At 41.2% G+C, this 20,814-nt stretch overlaps 1 protein-coding gene across 1 annotated transcript in view; it reads right to left on the bottom strand.

Annotated features, from left to right (window-relative positions):
• Positions 1-4,784: 4,784 nt before the first annotated feature.
• LOC308306614 (dolichyl-diphosphooligosaccharide--protein glycosyltransferase subunit STT3B-like) overlaps positions 4,785-20,814 on the bottom strand; it is a 73,191-nt gene continuing 57,161 nt past the window's right edge. The window contains exons 10-16 of the mRNA XM_080751653.1: positions 15,940-16,151; positions 14,482-14,669; positions 13,461-13,632; positions 11,822-11,995; positions 11,387-11,500; positions 9,692-9,901; positions 4,785-8,737 (exon numbers count right to left, since the gene is read on the bottom strand). Coding sequence (XP_080607779.1) covers positions 8,657-8,737; positions 9,692-9,901; positions 11,387-11,500; positions 11,822-11,995; positions 13,461-13,632; positions 14,482-14,669; positions 15,940-16,151 — 1,151 coding nt within the window. The 3' untranslated portion in view covers positions 4,785-8,656. The remainder of the gene's footprint in view (positions 8,738-9,691; positions 9,902-11,386; positions 11,501-11,821; positions 11,996-13,460; positions 13,633-14,481; positions 14,670-15,939; positions 16,152-20,814) is intronic.

Below are 20,814 nucleotides of genomic sequence, written 5' to 3'. Positions count from 1 at the left end.
AGTAGTGGTAGGGCGTGACTCAAAGGGATCTGGCACCCTCTATCTTGCATTATTGCACTACTTTGTGCAAAAGGAGAATTATGCTTCTCCACTGTCAAATAGGCCAAGATGATGGCCATTAATGGGAAAAAAGGGGGGAAAAAAGCAATTATTAGGGATGGTCGATATTATCGGCATATAAAACAGACTATTTTATTAATAAAACTATAACACCCCCCAACTCCTATGCACAACTGCTTTTGGGTCACGACTTGACTCGAGTAGATTTTTTTACATAAAATGTGAAGCATGTTGAACTGCCCTTGTATGAAATGTTCTATATAAATAAACTTTGATTGATTGATGTTATTTTCATTTAGAACCATACACACGCCGACCCTGTACATTGTGCCTATAGAACCCTCACATTTTACACGTTTTCAAAATATTGAAGATCAGATCTATAAGCTCACAATGCTTTCGTGATGCAATGCATTTTGACCTGTAGAGCTTGTAGATCAGCTATTTTCAAATAGCCAAAGTAACCCAACCAGTAACCAGTTTCAAATATTTTTTAGGTGAGTAAATGTACAGTATTTACCTCTGAGATGTAGTTGGAATAGAAGTATAAGTATTGTATGGGAAAATATTCAAATAAAGTGGGGAAAAATAAAGGTGATGGAAATGTACACACAAGCGTAATTTGTATAGGGTTGATGGGTTTAATAAACCCAAGGGCCCCCCTACTGGGGACAGTATTATAAATTCATAGGCTATTATATCGTCATTGTCGGGCAGAAACCTTGTATCTCCAAGTTTCAAATTTGTACGTTTTTTCGCAAACTAAAGCCCAACTAAAGCCCTGAAAACAGCAGATCTACAAGCACACAACGCCTCGCGGTGCGAGGCGTTGTGTGCTTGTAGATCGGCTGTTTTCACTAGTTTAAATCATTTTTAAAATGATAAATGCAAGACGAAGAGTTTTGGACAAGCCAAGGTTTCCACTCGACAACGACGACATGTATTTTGTCATTTCCAATATTATATCATGGGTCTCTAATCTCCTAATCTATGGGCCCCCCTCACGGCAGTACAGGGCCCTTTTGATCTGAAAACCCATGCAGAATAAGATCTAATTTCGCCCCTGCATGTACAGTGTATGCTTCTGAGCTGAATGCAGTCTCAATGTGTTTGGAGAGAACAGATCATGTATGCAATGCTTTCTTAACATAAATTGAAGAGTACATCATCATCTGGCTTTAGTGTGGTAAAGCCAGATACAGAAATTATAAAAAGATCTCCCAGCTGGTCCACACAGCCCTGAAAGAAGTAGGAGTAAGTCAAGAACCCTCCCCCTACAAATGATTTTTATCAGGCAGGCCCAGAAAATCATACGAGACCCCTGCAATACTGTATTCTGAATATAGGTTCCTACCTATTATAGGTTCCCTAGGTGGAGATTAAATTGGTTCAAAAACTCTTTCATTCCCTTATCATTTAATCCTCTAAATACCACAAAGAAATAGCACGCCTGCATGGTGAAAGGCCTCAAACACCTCCAGCAGACTGACCACGGACCCTTTGAATGGCACTGCGTGGTCATGGAGATGGTTGAGGTGGACCACACACAGTCCTTCAGGCAGTGGACACTGGCCAGTCTTCATAATAAACTTAGAACCCATCTCCTAACTCAAATACATAGACAATAACACTAAAAAGAACTGTAGCATCCGAGTCAGTAGACATGCTGGGAAGTATGTCATTACATTGGCAAACCCTAGGAGAACACTACAATGTGTTATCACTATCAGTTTTAGTAAACAGTAACACAGGTCTCAATGTTATGAGATACTTCAATGGTTTCCTGTGGAAATAAGCCAAGTGCTTTTCTAGGATCTCCTTTTAGTAGACCTTGTACCAGTGAACTGTACCATCATGAAAATGTACCTTTTCCTATGCAAACTTCTAATAAAGTCTTCAATCAATCACTTATTTTACAGTCCAACAAGCCATAACCAGGGCTATATAAAATCTTCAATAAATAATACATTTTGTAGTCTGCTTGGCTACTCACGTTCCATTTTCATTTACGCTGGTGGGATGGATAGAAACGTGTTAAATTATTTGTGACTGCCATGCATCCACTGCCATCTACTTTAAAGTAGTTTTTTAGCAGACCATAAGCCAGCATAGCTCCTTTCGTTCCTGTATTTACCTTTTTTTATATTTTGATATTTTATATTGGTAAATACAGTTCCTTGCTTGTAGATTGGGTCTCTCTGATACGCAGCGCTACCACTGTCTGGTCTCGGACTAATACAGCGTCGCTCAGATGTTGTTGAGATTCTTTAAAGATACCCAGAACTGCACTAGGAGAGCACGGAAACGTGTGCGAAGCGCCGCAAATCGGCGATGCCGTTAAGTATCATTAATTTATCTGTGAAAATTTAGTTGCTTTTTCCAAACTGTATCTCGCTTCCTTATTACGTCACATGTCCCGCCTCCCCACGGCGTCTTTTGGCTAGCTGGTAGTGTCAGCCTGTCTCTGATAGATCAGAGGCAGGAACGTAGCCAACCACACCGCGGGGAGGCGGGACATGGAAGCGAGATACAGTTTGGAAAAAAGCTACTAAATTTTCACAGATAAATTAATGATACTTAACGGCATCGCCGATTTGCGGCGCTTCGCACACGTTTCCGCGCTCTCCTAGTGCAGTTCTGGGTATCTTTAAAGCATCTCAACATCTGAACGACGCTGTATTCATCCGAGACCAGACAGTGGTAGCGCTGCGTATCAGAGAGAGCCAATCTACAAGCAAGGGACTCCTAATTCACCGACGTCAAAATATAAAAAGAGGTGATTTTGGGGTCCTGAGAGGGGCTAAAGCCAGCATGAACCACTCCGCCACAGACCCCATTTCCAAGGGAAGACATGCTATATGCACCCACAGCACACAACATGTGGTGGAAACAGAGCTACACTTTCTAACCACTATACTAAGACATCAGAGACACATACTTCTCACAGATTACACACACCCAAAGTGAGTTTGAAATCATGACAAAAAACTCCCATACCTACTGGGAGAAATACACAAATGTGTGAACACAGCAGCAAGATTTGAGAACTGTCGCGGTAAAAGGCGGCTAGAGCATTGAATACAACTTAATACTGTAAGACTACAACCCATTAAATGGCATCCAGACCTACTGCACACACAGTATAAACAGAGCTGATAATATTAAAAACATTAAATTGTCATTACATTCTGCAGAATTCAAAATGAAGTTTTCAGTGGCATAATTAAGCTGCCTCAGAATTAGTGTACAAAAGGGAGTATTGTGTAATTTTCATTGCAGTGTAGAAAAAGACTTCAGTAGATGTCATTATAGAATCGTGTGTCCAGTATGAAGAACCAAACAGTTAAACTGAAACCTTATTTAAACCTCTTTATTCAAAAAGGCATCTTTCACACACCAGCATCCAGTTCATTACAATTGATGGAAGAAACCTTGACTTACAAAATCAACACAAAATAAAATCCTTGCATTTCATAATGGGATGCTACGTCGTTTACTTCTCTCTTTGAGTCATCGCAGCCTCCAAAGTTCATGTAATAAATACACTCACAGACAGTCTCACTTGAGCTCAGGAAACATTGATATTTTCTTTTCTGCCAAAGTATCTATTAAGGCCAAACAAATCCTCGTCACCTGAATATTTTCTTAGGCATTCTCTTGACAAAACGTCAGACAGAAGAATCACAGCTCACACACCTTGGGTTATGTTAAATTGTACTTCACAGGAGAAACTGAGTAAAGAGGGTACAATTATTGGGAAAAGGGGTTGGGAGAGAAAAGCGTAAACCCAGAAATCAAAACGATCAGATATGTTTAAAGACAGATTAGATTTGGGCAGTAGATATAGGTGAAGACTGAGAAACGAGTGGCGATCTAATCCGATGCAATGTTCCGTCTTTAAACCCATAAAACCACATCACATTATTCCTACTTTTGGAAAATAACAGTTTTCTGAGAGCTGACCGAATTATTAAAGGGAACTGGTGTTACTGGAGGACGACTGATACTCGCTACCTATTAAGTGCATCAGAACGAAGAAAAAAAATCGCACCTGATACCATTGTATCAAACACAACACTCTGCATATCTCCTTGTATGGGCCGTTCTGTCCATGACATCAGCTGTGGTGATGTCGTACTTTCTATGACGTTAGTCTCGTACTCATAAAGACATAGCGACCTACACATAAAGCCAGACATAGGAGCGGTTGGCACCGCTCAAAAAAAGACAACAGGAAAACAGGTCTTAACAGAAGATTTGCCTTAACTTTCAGAATGGTGGACTGATGGGATTATAGGTCAGTGGTTCTCAACCTTTTCAGGCTGCGACCCCCAAAATAATCGTATTTGAACTGGGGACCCCCCCCACCCCACCCTGACGGGCACTAAGAGTTGAGGCATTACATTTTGTTTAACATGGTTCTATTGTTAAAATAGCAGATCTACATGCTCACACTTGTGAGCATGTATTTCACAATTTATTATTAATTGTTAATTAATTAATTATTAATTAATTATTATTTAATTTATTTAAAGGCTATTTTCACAATTGCTGCCTCTAATTTAATTTGTCGTTTTAAAGGTATTAAAAAGTCCTTAATTTGTCACTTTAGAAATGTGCAGATAACCTCTATACACTTAAACTTTATGGTTGGTTTGTTTACTGTTGAGAGAGAAAACAATGTTGCACATTAAGTTGATCATCCCCCCCCCCCCCCCCGCCCGAAATAATTTGGGGACCCCCGTGGGGGTCCTGACCCACAGGTTGAGAACCACTGCTCTAGGTTGAATGACAGGGTAGAATTAGAGTGTCTACTGCAGTGTTCACTAAAAACCTGCCTGTTATCATCTCTAGAGTAAATAAATTGATTTTGTGATTTTTTTTTTAGTGCTCAGCATTCTGGGGATTCAAGGCTAAAAACATTTACATTTTAGAAATTAAGCAACACTTCAAATGGATCGCAGTGGTAGACACGACTAAAGTGTAAAGCCTGATTTACACTTGGTTGTACGGTGGTGCCGTGCACCGAAAATAGCATATCGCAGATATCGCAGATATTATGAGCTTGTAGATTGGCTATTTCTGGTACACAAGTGTCATAAAATGAAACATAAATTGGGCATAAGCAGTCTACAAAACATACTAAATACTAATAGCACAAACTGAACAAAGGTGGACACAGACAGTTGGTTAAGACTGGCATCCACCCTGTAATGAGCTGCATAGTAACACTCACATCCAGGGGCAGTCACTGTTACTCAGTTCAAATTGACCACAGGTAAATCAGGAAGTGCAAATCATTTTGCATCACACAAGTGATGACTTTTCTTCTGTTACAAAAAAAAACTCTTCCTGAACCGACTAAAACAAATCACAGGCATGCATTATTTCACCAACTTATCTAAACATTACCTCGCCTCACTCTCATTTTAGAAGATACTCTCTCACACCGATATAAGAATTGCACGGAATGACTTTGGCGAGACTACAACCATTTTTCCATCAGCTTGATTCAACTGATCTTTATGCTGTTTGTGTTCAGCTTGAAAGGGATTGAGTTTTTGTGAGAGCAGCAGGGACAGTTTCCTTGACACTATTGTGGAGGTTTGCTGACCAAACCAGAGTATGAACACTTGAGACAAATACGACAGACTAGTCCTATAGAATACTGGTTCACACTGGGGTCCGGGTTCCAGGGGGTCTGCAACTAAAACATTAATAGTTAGGAACCAAATGGACACTTATAGATCTGTAACTATGTGTGTATAGGTAGAACCAAATGGACTCTTTTGGGTTCATTTGTTTCCATTTGTACTCTCTGAGTTATGGGCATCTGTGGCCTAATGCATACCAAACTGGGGAACCTTGAAATTAAAAAGTGTGAGAACCACTGCTGTAGAATACTGGTCCTGTGTCAGTTGCAGTTTACTTTCACTTATCATGAGCTACATAATGTATATAGTTCTTGGTTGTGGGCCTGGTTTACTAAACACATCTCAAACAAGAAGTTATTATCCAATCACTGAATTCCATTGGAACAAAAACGATCACTGTACAAAAAAGCTTTTGGGAAACGCAGCTCTGCTCTGTTCTGAGGCACATCCAGGCTCAACTAAGAATCAAGGTTACAGATCTAGGTATATCACACACAAAGCCAAGTTGACGACTTCTGCTGTTTAACAATAGTCTGGTCCTAAACTCATCCTACAGTATAAGCCAAAGGGACAAGTTGACATATGATGGAGGCATGGGATCTACTCACACTCATGCTAGTTTGTAAACAGGTAAAGTTTTTTTGTCCACAATATAACAAAAGCCATTGGTGTACCTTTTTAGTTACTGAAGGGATGCTAATCTGTGAGATGATGAAAGGCAGCAGGGAGAAGGGTGCCAGGGTTGCTAAGTTCAAAGTTGTCACAAACAATCAAGATCTGAAGGGAGCAGGCAAACTTAAACCGTGTTTATTCCAGTTAAGGGGGGGGGGATTTACTATTCTGTCCATATCGTGACATAACTCGGACGGCGCTAGTCGGCTCATTCGATCTTTGCAACGCTCGTGGATCAAGGTCGCCTGAGACACCGCGCCTCTGTCATCTCCACCGAAAACAAGCACTCCGCCCCTTGGAACCAGAATGGTGTTTTGATTCACACACTTAAACCTCATGCCATCTTCTCCCTGCTCCACTGCTGACACCCTCTCTCACTCTATAGCTTACTTCAGTTACATGTAGCAGGGAAAGCATACAGCCCTTTGTGCCACGCTGTGTTGCTCAGCCAAATGTTCTCTGGCTAAGGCTGATTAAGTTGCTGTTCTTGAAACTTTTCATCGCCGAGTGAATGGAAAATACCCATATTTAATACCATTATTTAGTGCAAATCTTCACAACGCACCAGACGTTCCAAGTCAGGAGACTGTGTGTTCTCATCAAGCAGACCATTTACTAAATAATGGCGTACAATCCGTACATATATAGTAGGTGTTTTCCACTCATAGTACAATCGATAGGCTTCAGAAAAGTTGGATTATATAAGTGCATGGAGTAAATTTAATTTTAGGAACTCCAAGGACCTGGTCACCAGTGACTTCAGTTTCAAGTGGCATGAGGGTGTGTAGGTAATGACACATTGTCATTGTTGAGTGAACTATTGCTTTAGTCATTAACTTATTGAATTTGTATTTATTGAAACCTGGTTTTATAGACTTGAGTGAATTCAAGAGGGTCTGATATCAGTGCAGAACATTCCAAAAGCTTTTGTACAAACAAACTCATATTTCCTCCACCCACAATGGCACACAATGGAGTTAAGAATAAGATACGGTTAAGGAATTAAGTGGGCACCAGGTTGGAATTTTTAAGGGGAGGCATTTATGCAAGAAAGTTTTCCTCCAATATTTACTAAATAAATGTTTAACAAAGAGGGAAAGCATTCATGCAACAAGAGGAATATAATCCTCATTTTCATGCCCTCTAAGACACCTAATATCACTTTAATTCGCCCAAGATGACTCAGCGGTAAGCTTGGGACACGGGACAGGAATGCCGTAGCAACTGAGCATGTAGACTGCTTTACCCATTTAGGCCTAGAATTATTGAATGCTTTGACCAGTGAAAAATAGCAGATATACAAGCTCACAGCGCGGCACCGAGTGCCGCGCTGCGAGCTTGTAGATCTGCTATTTTTGAAAAAGTCGTGAAAATGTGTGCAAATCTTTGAATATATGTATTTTCAAAGCGAACGTTTGTAAATCAAATTTTGCTTCTGGGTGGTCCCTGGAACTAAATATTTTGAGATGCAGGTAAATATCATTTTGGGGGTCCTTCACATGAAAAGGTTTGAGAACCACTGACATAGTAGTCTCTCAAGAACAGACTAACTGAGCTCCAGTTAAGTGAAAAGGACCTTTTCTTTGACGATGGCTGGCCAGATTGCTGACATAGAAACATAGGTTTCTATGTCACTTATAGAATCGGGTCAAAATTCAAATTTTCACGATTTTTCAAAAATAGCAGATCTACAAGCTTGTGAGCTTGTATATCTGCTATTTTTCAATGGTTAAAGCATAAAATAATGATACACAATAATGTGTACCCGTTCTGAATGGGTTAAAAGGTTTTATTCCTATCTGAACACTGCGATACACTGACCACTCCTGAAAGAAGCCCCCAGTGGAAGGACCATTAAATTCTCTCTCTCTCTTCCCTACTCTCTGCCAGCAACATTCAAGTACAAAATCAAAATGCGAGTCAAAGGTCATAGTTCCTCAGGTTAAAACCGACATGGGGAGGACCTCGGGCTAGCCGCTATCTCTCCTCCTCCTCTTCCTTGACCTGTTCCTCATCAGGTCAAAGGTTGGCCGGGGGGGGCAGGGGCGGGGGTCAACAGAACCTTCCGTTTCCTAGGTGATGGTGGGTTCTCCAACCTGGAGCTCCAGGCAAGGACGCTTGGGTTAACAGGCGTCCGGAGAAACCTCTGGTGTTCCTTATTCATCTTGATTGGTGGATTAACTTTGCTGCTTGTTGCTGTTTTTTGAAAGTTTTTAATTTTATGAAAGATTTTTCCTCCCCCAAATGTGCCTCTGTTGGTGCAGGGCATCCTATAAAGATTTCTTGGTCAGTTTCTTGCCTTTCTTGAGGGTAAGCTTATTCTTGATGTACCCACGCTTCCTCTTGGCAGTCTGTAGAAATAAAAATGAAAAAGAAAACAGACATATGAGATCAGGTGGAAGCCAGATGAGACGCTGGAGGGCAAAAAAGGGCAAAAAAAGGAGACACTTCTTGCTCCAGCAAAATGGCAGGCCAGGCAAGACCATACCAAGCTTTGATGAAATAACAGGTACAAATAGTGTTTGCAGAGTGAAAGAAAATTTCTTAACAAGCAATAATAATGCAAGTATTGCTAACAGTACAGTCATATTCGTGGTTGACTAAAGCCCAATTTATGCTTCGTCAAAAATGTGTGTGATCTCGCTCAACAAAAATTACATTAATGACATACTACTACAACACCTTTTCTTTAACCCATTCAGAACGGGTACACATTATTGTGTATCATCATTTTATGCTTTAACTATTGAAAAATAGCAGATACACATACAAAAGCTCACGGTACTCGGTGCCGCGCTGTGAGCTTGTAGATCTGCTATTTTTGAAAAATCATGAAAATTAGAATTTTGACCCTATTCTATAAGTGTATTTTGAATCCTTCTAAGATTTTTTGAAAAACCCATGTTTCTGTGTCAGCAATCTGGCAAGCCATCGTCAAAGAAAAGGTCCTTTTCACATAACTGGAGCTCAGTTAGTCTGTTCTTGAGAGACTACTATGTCAGTGGTTCTCAAATCTTTTCATGTGAAGGACCCCCAAAATGATATATATTTGGCCACGGACCCCCAACTCAAAATATTTAGTTCCAGGGACCCCCCAGAAGCAAAATTTGAGATACAAACGTTCGCTTTAAACATACATATGTTCAAAGATATGCACACATTTTCACAACTTTTTCAAAAATAGCAGAGCGCTGTGAGCTTGTATATCTGCTATTTTTCACTGGTTAAAGCATTCAATAGTTCTAGGCCTAAATGGGTAAAATAAAAGTAAATAAATCCCAGGATGATCCCTGCGCAGTGCTTACCTTTTTAGAGGTGTACTTCTGCTTGGTGGAGTCGGTGTTCCGGAGCTTGCGCTCCACTGGGCTTCTGTTGTCCAGTTTCTTGACCTTGTAGATCCTGACCAGCCAGTGCTCAGAGGTGAACGCCTCCTCCAGGTGCTTCAGCTTAATGTCCTTATTGCCGATCTCAGCGTTGCGCGTCCGGTCGAAACCTGGCGGCGTCCGGAAGTCCAGCTTGTGTGAGATGAAGAGAGGCGTTTATGGGTTGGTAGTGAACACAGGGAAGCAATGAAAATGACGTGTTGTCAAGACGTCCAAAAGATGTAATATGAAGTTCTGCTGCATTAAGCCAGTAATTACATATACAACTTGAAAATAATAACACTTGTCAGCTTGTGCTGGTTTACACTACAACTCAAGTACAGTATGTATTTGCAAGGAGAGAACAAGGTTTGGTAGCTATGCACAGGTCTTCTAAGCCAGTGGTTCTCAACCTGTGGATCAGGACCCCCAGGGGGGCCCCCAGATGATGAACTTAATGTGCAACATTGTTTTCTCTATCAACTGTAAACAAACCCAACATAAAGTTTAAGTGTATAGAGGGTTTATGCACATTTCTAAAGTGACAATTTAAGGACTTTTTAATACCTCTAAAATGACAAATTAAAAACTCACTGAATGCCACCCTTTATTTCAAATCTATCAAAATGGTGCCATCCATTTTGTTTAATTTTACCTTTTTATGGGGGCCAAAATCATATTTTGTACTTAAATTACATATATAAATCTATGCTTCTATCGAAAGCCACACTACCCCTCTTACAAAGGAAAACATGTATATTTATATCCTATCATTAGATTTGGGCTTCAATAGAACATGTGTAAGATGACCTAGATCACATTGATATATACTGTTATTATGACTGCTGTGTGTTCTAGAGTGCAATGGCCTTTGAAAACCACCAGGTGGTGTTCTCCTACTATCTGATCACACATCAGAAGAAGGAAGAGACACGTCCATTTTGTTTTGGTCCGGGCCTAGTTGTTTACATCAGTGCCAGGCCTTTTTGCTAACATGCTATAACACTTTCGATCCCTGCCGATCGCTATCAAGGGCTCTGGTTGCCGAATGGATGGCACCGATAGAACGGGGCATTTTTCTGAGTTTTTTGAGTACCTATACTTCGTCTGGGAAGCACGGGATGTGTATAAACGAACGTGTATGGCTAACGCTAATATAGACGGGAACCAATGTTCGGGAACCAATGTTTCCCGTCGGACTGTGTTCACCGGTGTTACAGTCAAATCGGTCGTGGCGCTCCGGTCACGGAGGCTCACGGCTAACTTCTAGAGCGATTTTTTTTAAATTAAAATTATGTCATGAAAGATAAAACTTTTGATTAATTAAAAATACGTAAAGTGCGTTTATGGCACTCAGGAACAAAGACGTATAGTACGTTTATGGCGTTCAGTGAGTTAAACATTGGCTAAATTGTCAAATTTGTATATGCAGAAATTGTGAAAATATGCGTTGCGAGGCGTTGTGAGCATGTAGATCGGCTATTTTCACAATAGAACCGTGTTATCCAAAATGTAATGCCTCAACTCTTCGTGCTCGTCAGGGAGGGGGTCCCCAGTTAAAATATGATTATTTTGGGGGTCGCAGCCTGAAAAGGTTGAGAACCACTGTTCTAAGCATTAATTTCTGGTAACACATACCTGCATCTCCCCAAAGCGGTAGTACGACATCTTATACATGAGGCAGTTGAGCAGGGTGGGGGAGCCGGCCTTGTCCACTCTGAACTCTCCCTGCGGGGTAAAGTAGTCACTTTCCTGGGCAGAGAAGGACAAAGGGACGAAGACAAATGACAGGATGACTGAGTGAACGCAAACTTGGTCCAGTGTGCTGAATAATTTCATTTCATTTCATAGTCACACTACTTAAAAATCCATTAAACTGAAGGACTCAGAGCCCAGAAAGCGTATCAAACTGTTATATGAGTTTAACTTTCCGAGCAGCCTTCTCTGAAGTGAAGTCATTATTTAACAACAGTTAAGATGTTCTCCTTCAATGAATATGCTGAATTTACTTATTTTTCAAGCAATCACATAATCGCGAAAAACAAAGCAGCTAAAACTGTATCCCTTCCTCACCCTGATGTCTTTGGGGTGTTCCCCTTCTGCGATGCGCACCATCCACAGGAACTTGTTGATGTCATCGCCCGAGTAGCCAATCACACCTCCAAATATGATCAGGACATAGTCTACATCCAATGACCTCATAATCTCATAAGCTGCACTCTCATTAGATGACATTGCCTTGCCCACCTGATAAAGAACAAATTACAATCAGCACAGCAACAGATGTTACTATGCACAGGAAAATGCAGCAGAATCAATTATAAAACTGTTAAGAACATGCAAGTTACATGCAATAACTAAAATAACTAATAAAATAAATACCACAGCCATCATGAAATGTCATTGATGTAAGCCACAGAAATACAAAGTCATCAAGACCAAACTTTTGGGATGCAATGCAGAAATATGAGGCGTGTCCACTTGGTGGTGCCATAGGTGTAGGCTCTAAATTGAAAGCTGCTATGCCACAGTGTGGCTTATAACCCCTAAATGCTGGTACGCTATATTACCCCCACAGTATGGAGGTCATTTATGTTTATTATGTCAGGATACATATTCAAGTGTACAAGTGAATAACAGTGCTACCAATGTAAAAATGCCTTTTGTGAGCATAATGTAGCACAGCCCAAAGCCATGGTTTCCCAAAACCACCATGGATGAAAGATGGTCTTAGCGTGTTGGCATTCATATACTATATAGGAAACCATTGTCAACTAGTGCAAGTGGATTGGTTCTCATCAATGCATTATGACTTTCTGATTTATATAGATATATAATTACTGATTTTTAATGGCTTTGTTTGTGTACATGCAGTAGTGAAAGCAACACTAGTCACTAGGGCATTCACGAATAGTGATTTTTAGTATTCGAATTATTCAACCTCAAAGTATTCAAATAATCGAATATTCAACAGGACTGGCCAAACTGTCAAATATTAAGTAAGCAAGAGGCGAACATTGTGAAAATAGACGATCTACATGCTCACAACGCCTCGTGTTGCGAGGCGTTGTGAGCAGGTAGATCTGCTATTTTCACAATATTTATCTGCGGAACAGAGTCACATTAAATGTAATACCTACAAAAAATGGTGCATTTATATAGCGCTTTTTATCCGAAGCGCTTTACAGAGATTTTGCATTACATTCACCCATTCATGCACACATTCATACACCGGTGGCGGAGGAAACCATGCAAGGCACCAATTAGGGGTTCAGAGTCTTGCCCAAGGACCCTTCGACATTAACTCAGGGGGAGCCCGGATTCGAACTGGGAACCTTTCGGGAACCCTTCGTGCTCTAATAACGGTTTCTCTACCCCTGAGCTATGCCGCCCCATACAATTCCAAGTGCTTGTCAGGGTGATCCCCAGTTCAAATATGTTTATTTTGGGGGTCACAGCCTAAAAAGGTTTGAGAAACCCTGGTATAGAGCATTAACAAATTCATCCACCAGGGGCATTGACAACTCATTCTTATGACTTCCTATCTAACCAAGCTTTATAAACTATATATTCTTTTAAAAGAAAACAATGAAAAAAGAAAAATAAGCGAATATTCAACTTCGGTGAACAACATCGAATAGTGACTTTGATATTTGAATATTTGGTGAATGCCCTACTAGTCACTGTTAAAAGGTAGAGTGTGGGTTCTCACCAGTGCTATATGACTGTTGTTCCATGTGTTGTTGTCTACCAGTGTGGTCCTGTTTGCCATGCCTGCTATCTGGTAGCCATAGTCCCACCAGGACATCACCCTGGCATGTTCATCTGTGTTCTGTCTCAGCCAATAGTAGGCCTCCCTGAAGTCGTCAAGGATATTACGGGAGCTGGTGAATGAAAGGAAAGCATAAAATAAAAATAAATAAATCAGGATTCATTATCATAATGGGGGGGAAAAAGTGAAGTGTGACGTTCACCATCAGCTCTGGCCTAAGTCAAAGGTGGGTAGTAAGTTATATCAACTAAAGTAAATTAAAAATAAATTGTACTTGTACAAGTGCAACATATTACTTTTACTCACACATACGGTATGTGAACAAAGGTTTTCACTTTTACTCCTTCACGTCTGGGCAAAATTCGTTTGAGTACATTTCGCTGGTTACTTTCTTTTTTTCTTTTAATTAAATGCACTTTTTGTTTAAGTCACTCAGACAGACATCAGCCAATTTCATTATTTCTATTGGACAATCACTTTTAATTGAATACTTTAGACATTTCAATTACATTCCATTTATGTAAATAATAAATCAGATCATATGAAGTAACTGGTACTTGATGGGTCTTTTCCACTAGATCACTATTACTCATTCTCAAGTAATTATTTGGATAAAAACTTTCCCTTCATTACTTAAAAGTAACTAGACTGCACTCTGTTCGAGGTGCCAACGTGCACCTTGTGCAGTCGTGGGCGATCTGCGATCAGTGTTGGCACTTTGTCGAGGTGCCAACTTGAGCCTTGTTATTTATATCAGGTCCCACTTGTTGGTGGTGACGTCACCAAGAACGCTGCTCCCTCATTGGCTAAAGGCCCTGCCTTTGTACTGTCGGCCGGAAACAGACAGCACCGAACACAGTACTTGCACACACTGCTGGCGCAAGTGACAATACGTTTACCAGAGTACAGTTTTTGGCTACTCTATCCAGCTCTGGCCTAAGCTACGATGCATTAGTCTCACCCATCGTGGTTGTATGAAGCCAGCACTACGCTGGGACTGGAGTAGGCGTTGCTGGTGACCCAGGTACAGTGGACGGCGAACATCATCAGCAGCATCAGCATCAGCATGGTGACTATGGACTTGATGTTGGGCCCAAGGCCCTCCTCAGCCTTCTCCTGCTCAGAGACGTGTTTACGCACTTTACCAGCCTGCAGTGAGACACACAGCAATGTAAAGCACTTTACCAGCCTGCAGTGAGACATACTGTAGCAATGTAAACCACTTTACCAGCTTGCAGTGGGACTCGGGCTGTCACAATTATGACATTTTACATGGCGATTCTCAAATAATTGCATTTTTGTTGTTGACAATTACATTTCTGTCTGGCTTGTAGGCTTTGAAGTTGCACATGGCACATATAATACATATACTGCTCAAAGAAATGAAGGGAACAAAATGTTCCCTTAATGTATTTGAACTTATTTCAGTATAGTATACTGCAGTACTGCTCAAAGAAAGCTCAAAGAATTAAGGGAACATTTTGTTGCCTTCATTTTTTTGAGCAGTATAAAACAGAAATGACTGACATAAATGACAACTTTATACTTAAAAAAGAACATTGATAGTGGAAATAGCCGAAGTAGATCTATTTCCGCTGTTTTTTAAATTGTTTGAAAATATATTAATTTTTTTCAACATGGAAACGATTATGACAAAATAATTGCGATTATGTCAAATAATTGCAATTAGACGATTATGTAATAATTGTGAAAGGCCTTAAATATCTAAGTCACTTCTTTGTATATTTAGGTTATTTGTCATATATGCACCTGGGCAACTTCAAAGCCAAACAGAAATGTAACATAGTATATGTTCCAGTGTTCAACGACCGAAACACAATTTAATCGGTAATCGCAATTATGTGTGTGACAATGCCTCGTCATGTAAAAAGTCATAATCGTGACAGCCCTAGACAGACACACACAGGCACGCGTGAGACCCCAGACCTTATCCCAAGAGGGCGATAGCAAGAGGGCGTATTAGACCCGTACTTCCCGTTTCTGCGTGACATAGGTGGATACCTTTTTAGGAGGCGGAAGCATGTTTGGAGTCTATTCATTTACAATGAGAGAGCTAACGTGAACACAGAGCAAAATAATAGTTCAGAAGCCATGGTCACTGAACTAAATATTGGACCCGATCATCAAAAGCCTCATAATATTAACAAAATTGTCATGCTAAAGTTGCTTTTTTCAGCGATACAACAAAGGAGAAAATCGACTTTATTATTGCTCTTTAGCTGTCCCAGCAACACACTCTCGCGGAATCTATAGCACCAGTAAACAGGACGTGCGCGAGATTTGCCGTCAGAGCCGGCGCCCACTTAGGAGGCTTTTTGTAGGATTTGTGTACAGTACCATGTCGCACTCTAGTGGATCCAATGAGGTTGAGCTATCTTCATTAATTAAATATCTTTGCCTTATCGTAGAGGTTGCCAGAGTTCTTGCGGTCGTCCTCGTCACTGCTGTCCTCGGCGGGCGGGCTCTCTCTCTTCATGTCGTCGCCCAGGTAGTGTTCAAACACGCTGGAGAAGGCCACCGCCGACAGCATGCACACCACCGGCGTCAGGGTCAGCATCAGACGCACCATCACACCGGCAAAGTACACAGCACTGATGGCGTACAGCGCCACTGTGGAGGGAAACAACAGAGAGAGAGAGAGAGAGAGAGAGAGAGAGAGTGTTTCGGGAAGTTATAGGTAGGATTAGGTCACGATTATGACATTTTACAGGATGACGATTAATTGTCACTCAAATAATTGCGATTAACAATTTAATTGTGTTTTTGTCGTTGACAATTACATTTCTGTTTGGCTTTTAGGCTTTGTAGTTGCAGATATGACACACATAAGACATAACCTAAATATACAAAGAAATTACATAGAAACTTTATACTTTAAAAATAACGTTGATAGTGGTAATAGATGATCTACAAGCTCACAACGCATCGCATCGCGAAATAGCAGATTGTAGATCTGCTATTTCCACTTTTTTCCATATATTTTTTTTAATTATAACTTTTATCCCACGATTTTGTAACCCATTTTTTCACTCAGTGCCAATTGCCTAAGCTGTAATCCTGGGCTCTGCTCTCCCACTGCCAACCTGGGGAGAGCCCCAAACTGAGCTCATACTTCCTTCAGTGCATGAGGAGTGAGCACGACGCTTCTCATCACCTGACAGGAGGGAGCTTCCCCGGTTGGACATAGCGCGTGGAAGGAACACGCGTTGTTCCAACCAGTTCCTTTCCCCTCCATCAGGCGCCCCGGCTGGCCAGGGGGAGGCATTATAGAGACCAGGATTACTGCATGTTTTTGTGAGGGTATCTACCCTAGGAAACACGGGGAGAAAATGCAAATTCCACACAGAATGGCCCTTTTGCCAACCCCACCGAGGGTGTGGGCACTGATGACGCGGAGGAGAGAACACACCCCAAGAGCCCACAGCATTCCTCGGCTGGAATCGAACCCAGGACCTTCTAGCTCTGAACCGTGTCCCCCTTTTTATTTTTATTTTTATTTCTTTATAATATATGATCTTTCAACATGGAAACGATTATGTCAAATAATTGCGATGTAATAATTGTGACAGGCCTAGTTATAGGAATAGGAGTCAGAGAAAGGGGAAACGTGTAAAAGTCAAAAAGGAGAGAGGAACATGAATTTGATCACTGCTCTGCGCTCATGAAATGAAGGGCCAAAGGAAGTCAGGGGTAGGCAGGATTTCACACAGGGGAGCTGCAAAGATGTTGTGCATATTTTAAGACGAAGTCAAACAGCTTGCTTGAATACCGCATGAATACCGAATAGGGATGGGACGATACGCGATATTATCGTTTATCGTGATTAAAACACTCACGATAATCGTATCGTGGAGATTTAATTTATCGTGATATCGTCCTCCGTCATGCACTGGGATCAATTCACCTTTTATTTGCCGAGCTGCATATCCGGTACCACTTAAACACTCTATAATTTGTAAAATGTACTTACTTATAATACATACTTGATGCAGTCTTTTTTTCAATCTCTATCAAATGTCTTTGCCAAAAAATAGCCGATCTACAAGCTCACAACGCATCGCGATGCGTTGTGAGCTTGTAGATCGGCTATCTTTTGGCAAATGTTCCACCCAGGATAATGGATTTTGATTATCACGATAATATCGTAAATCGTGATTTATTTTGTCACAATAATTGTGATATGACATTTTCATATCGTCCCATCCCTAATACCGAATGCACAAACGCGCGCGCACACACACACACACACACACACACACACACACACACACACACACACACACACACACACACACACACACACACAGCTGAAACTACAGACAGTCGAGACAGTTGTGAGACAAGCAGTCGAGAAGTGTAAGAGTAAGAGATGATACAAAGAAACTAAACATGAAAGTATCAACGTTGGACTGACACAGGCCTATTCCCCTCTAATGATCACCTTTGGGTTATTACTGTTATATATTCTGATTTACTTTCTTCCAAAAAGTTGTACACATACAACAAATACTGGATTTTACTTTTTCACCGTCCACGTCTAGTCTCACTAAAGCACTTATCTCCCTACCCGTATGTGTCCTTGGCAAATAGAAAGAGCAATCTTTTAAAACACATATTAATGATATATAACTGGTAACTGGTATAACCACAATGCTGTTTATAACCAAGACATAAGCTGCAAACAAAGAATTGTTGGATTGCTCAACGTATCAAGACGTTCTACATACTGTTCTTGACTATATTTCCTAGTTGTTGAGGTACAGTATATTTACATTGTGCGTGACACAATTATTTCTTTGAGAAATGCAATTTCATAATACCAAGTCAATGTGTACAAATGGGTTCCATTTGTAAACTCTCAGAGTTACAGACCTGTGAAGTATCCCTTTGGAACCTCCTCAAGAATCCCTGGAGTTCCCCAGAGCCCACGTCTAAACCAGTGGTCTAGACTAGAGAAGTAACGTCAAGTCCTTGGACAAGAAAAAGTACCAAAATCATGGCACTGCAGTTTACCCAGAGAGTGTTAGCAATAAAACATGGAGCAGTGTTAGCAGCGAGTGTATAAAAATTAAACAGGATGCTGAAACGCTGAGCATGCGGGCAGTGAAGCCTTGCTTGGGTCTATAATCCACCCTGGGCTTTGGGGAGCTGGGGGACCATGCACTGGCTCAGCAGTGTGGGAAGAATAGTGATGAAACATCGAAAGCGAGGATTCTCCTTGATCTCAAGACAACCATAAATATGTTATCGACAAATTCCCTCCACGGCATGGCGACATCTCACTCTCACGAGAGCAGTCTGACAGATGAGGGGACATGATTCCTTTCCATCAGTTGAATATGTTATCAAAACATTATCTTGACTGCACCTGTAAAACTCACTATCAGGGGGATCAACCATCTAACATATAATTTTCGGAATGTCTGTCTGTCTGAGTGTCTGTCTGTCTGTCTGAAACCGCGTTTCTCATCAGTGGCTGGAGCAATTGATCTGAAATCGCATCACCATAAGCATATGAACACACCTGACATAACTGTGAAGCCCGTTTGTCACTTTCGCAAATCGTATGCTGTATATTTGCATTTTTATGGTGTATCTATATCTATTTAGCCTACAGTACCTTTTGTGACCACACATGTTAAGGGAGGGGCGCTGTTGTTCAGGCCATGCACAATCACACACAAACCCACACACACACACACACACACACACACACACACGGGGGGAGTGTGTGTGTGTGTGTGTGTGCAGGCAGGCGGGCGGGTGTGTGTGCAGGCGGGTGGGCGGGCGGGCTGGGGGGGGGGGGGGGGGGGGGTGGGGGGAGACAGTATCTCTGTAGCCATTAAAGGAAACGGGTTTCTTACATTGATGCGCCTACATCATGCAAGCACCAGTTAAAGTTACTTTCCATCCCTCATATACTGTGTGCACAGTGCACATCCCATAACCCACACACTGCACATCATTTTGGAGCTCATATCTTTGAACGGGTAAGGGCTAGTTTATTAATAATTGCAAATCCAATTGTAGGACCTGTTGCAAAACACTTTGGTGGTGTTCTTTCCAGGAACAAATCTACTTTATAGAATGTTTTGGGCCAGAATGAGATGGGGACAGTGGGTCAAACGTGGCCACCCATAAAGTGATTGCCTTTTGTAAAGTGCCCTGGAGTCACGGATCAACTTCAGACAAGCGATCAATGTTTAAAAGATATGTATTGATTTTGTGAGCCAACCACACTTCGCTCATGTCAAACACATTAGTGAAACCCAGATTGTGGGTGCAAGAAGCTGCACTTCATTCGGTGTTTGACAAGCTTGAAATTAAGTTATCCCAGAAATGTACAGTAGCCATTGTTTCTCAACTGTACAAAAACAGGACAATGGACCACCAGAGTAATACACCAGAGTATTAGCAAAATATTTTTTTTACTGAAAATGCAAACGGATCAAAAATGAAAGAAAGTTTCTCCATTCTTAACAAATCCACACCCTGGATAATAGCTTGGATTTTCAAAAGACATTATTGTAGAAAGAGGGTCAGATCTGTTTGCAGAGCAGCTCTTGGTCTAAACATCACTGAGAACATCGCAGTCTAATACAGAGCAAGATGGTGCTCTATTATCTATCTCTGTGTGTGTTGCCAAGATGTTTCAGGACAGACATATAAATATATTTTGGGAGGATTGTCTGCCTTCATTTGAAAGTCAGTGGAGAGACAGTAACAGCTAGAAATAGGTGGGGGGTGACATGCAGCAAATGGTCCGGTCAGCCTGGGAATCGAACCGGGGAGTCGTTGTCAGGCATTAGAGACTATTTCTTTTTACCAGACTCCTAGAGTTTCCTTGGATACTGATTGGCACACCCATTTGTCATTGGCGTTCTCTCTTTTTGTACGATTACTTTTTATGGCGCTTCAACTTTATTGGACAGACTGCAGCCAACGCTGGCAGTAAAGAGGGATGAGATGTAATAGCAGATCAAGGACTAGATTTAAATTCACAACCTGCCACAAGCTTAGATTGGAAAGAGAAAACAGGAATGATACACAGCAGCAGCCTAAGAGCTTGACTTAAATTAGCTAGACATGAGTACATTGGTATGCGTCTTGGTCTACCTCATCACACGGCCTCCCTGCTGTTAACGCACAGTAAGAGCACAATTAAATGCCAAGTGATGGACGCAGCTACAGTGTAAATAATTACCTACTTCAGACACACTTTTCATGGACATTTCATGACCATTTTAATGTAGTCACAAAACAAATGTGTTCA

Source organism: Nannobrachium achirus, assembly GCF_963921795.1.
Source record: "Nannobrachium achirus genome assembly, chromosome: 2".
Classification (NCBI taxonomy): Eukaryota; Metazoa; Chordata; class Actinopteri; order Myctophiformes; family Myctophidae; genus Nannobrachium; species Nannobrachium achirus.
Note: the sequence above shows the minus strand (reverse complement) of the source record. Positions and strands in the feature narration are given on the sequence as shown.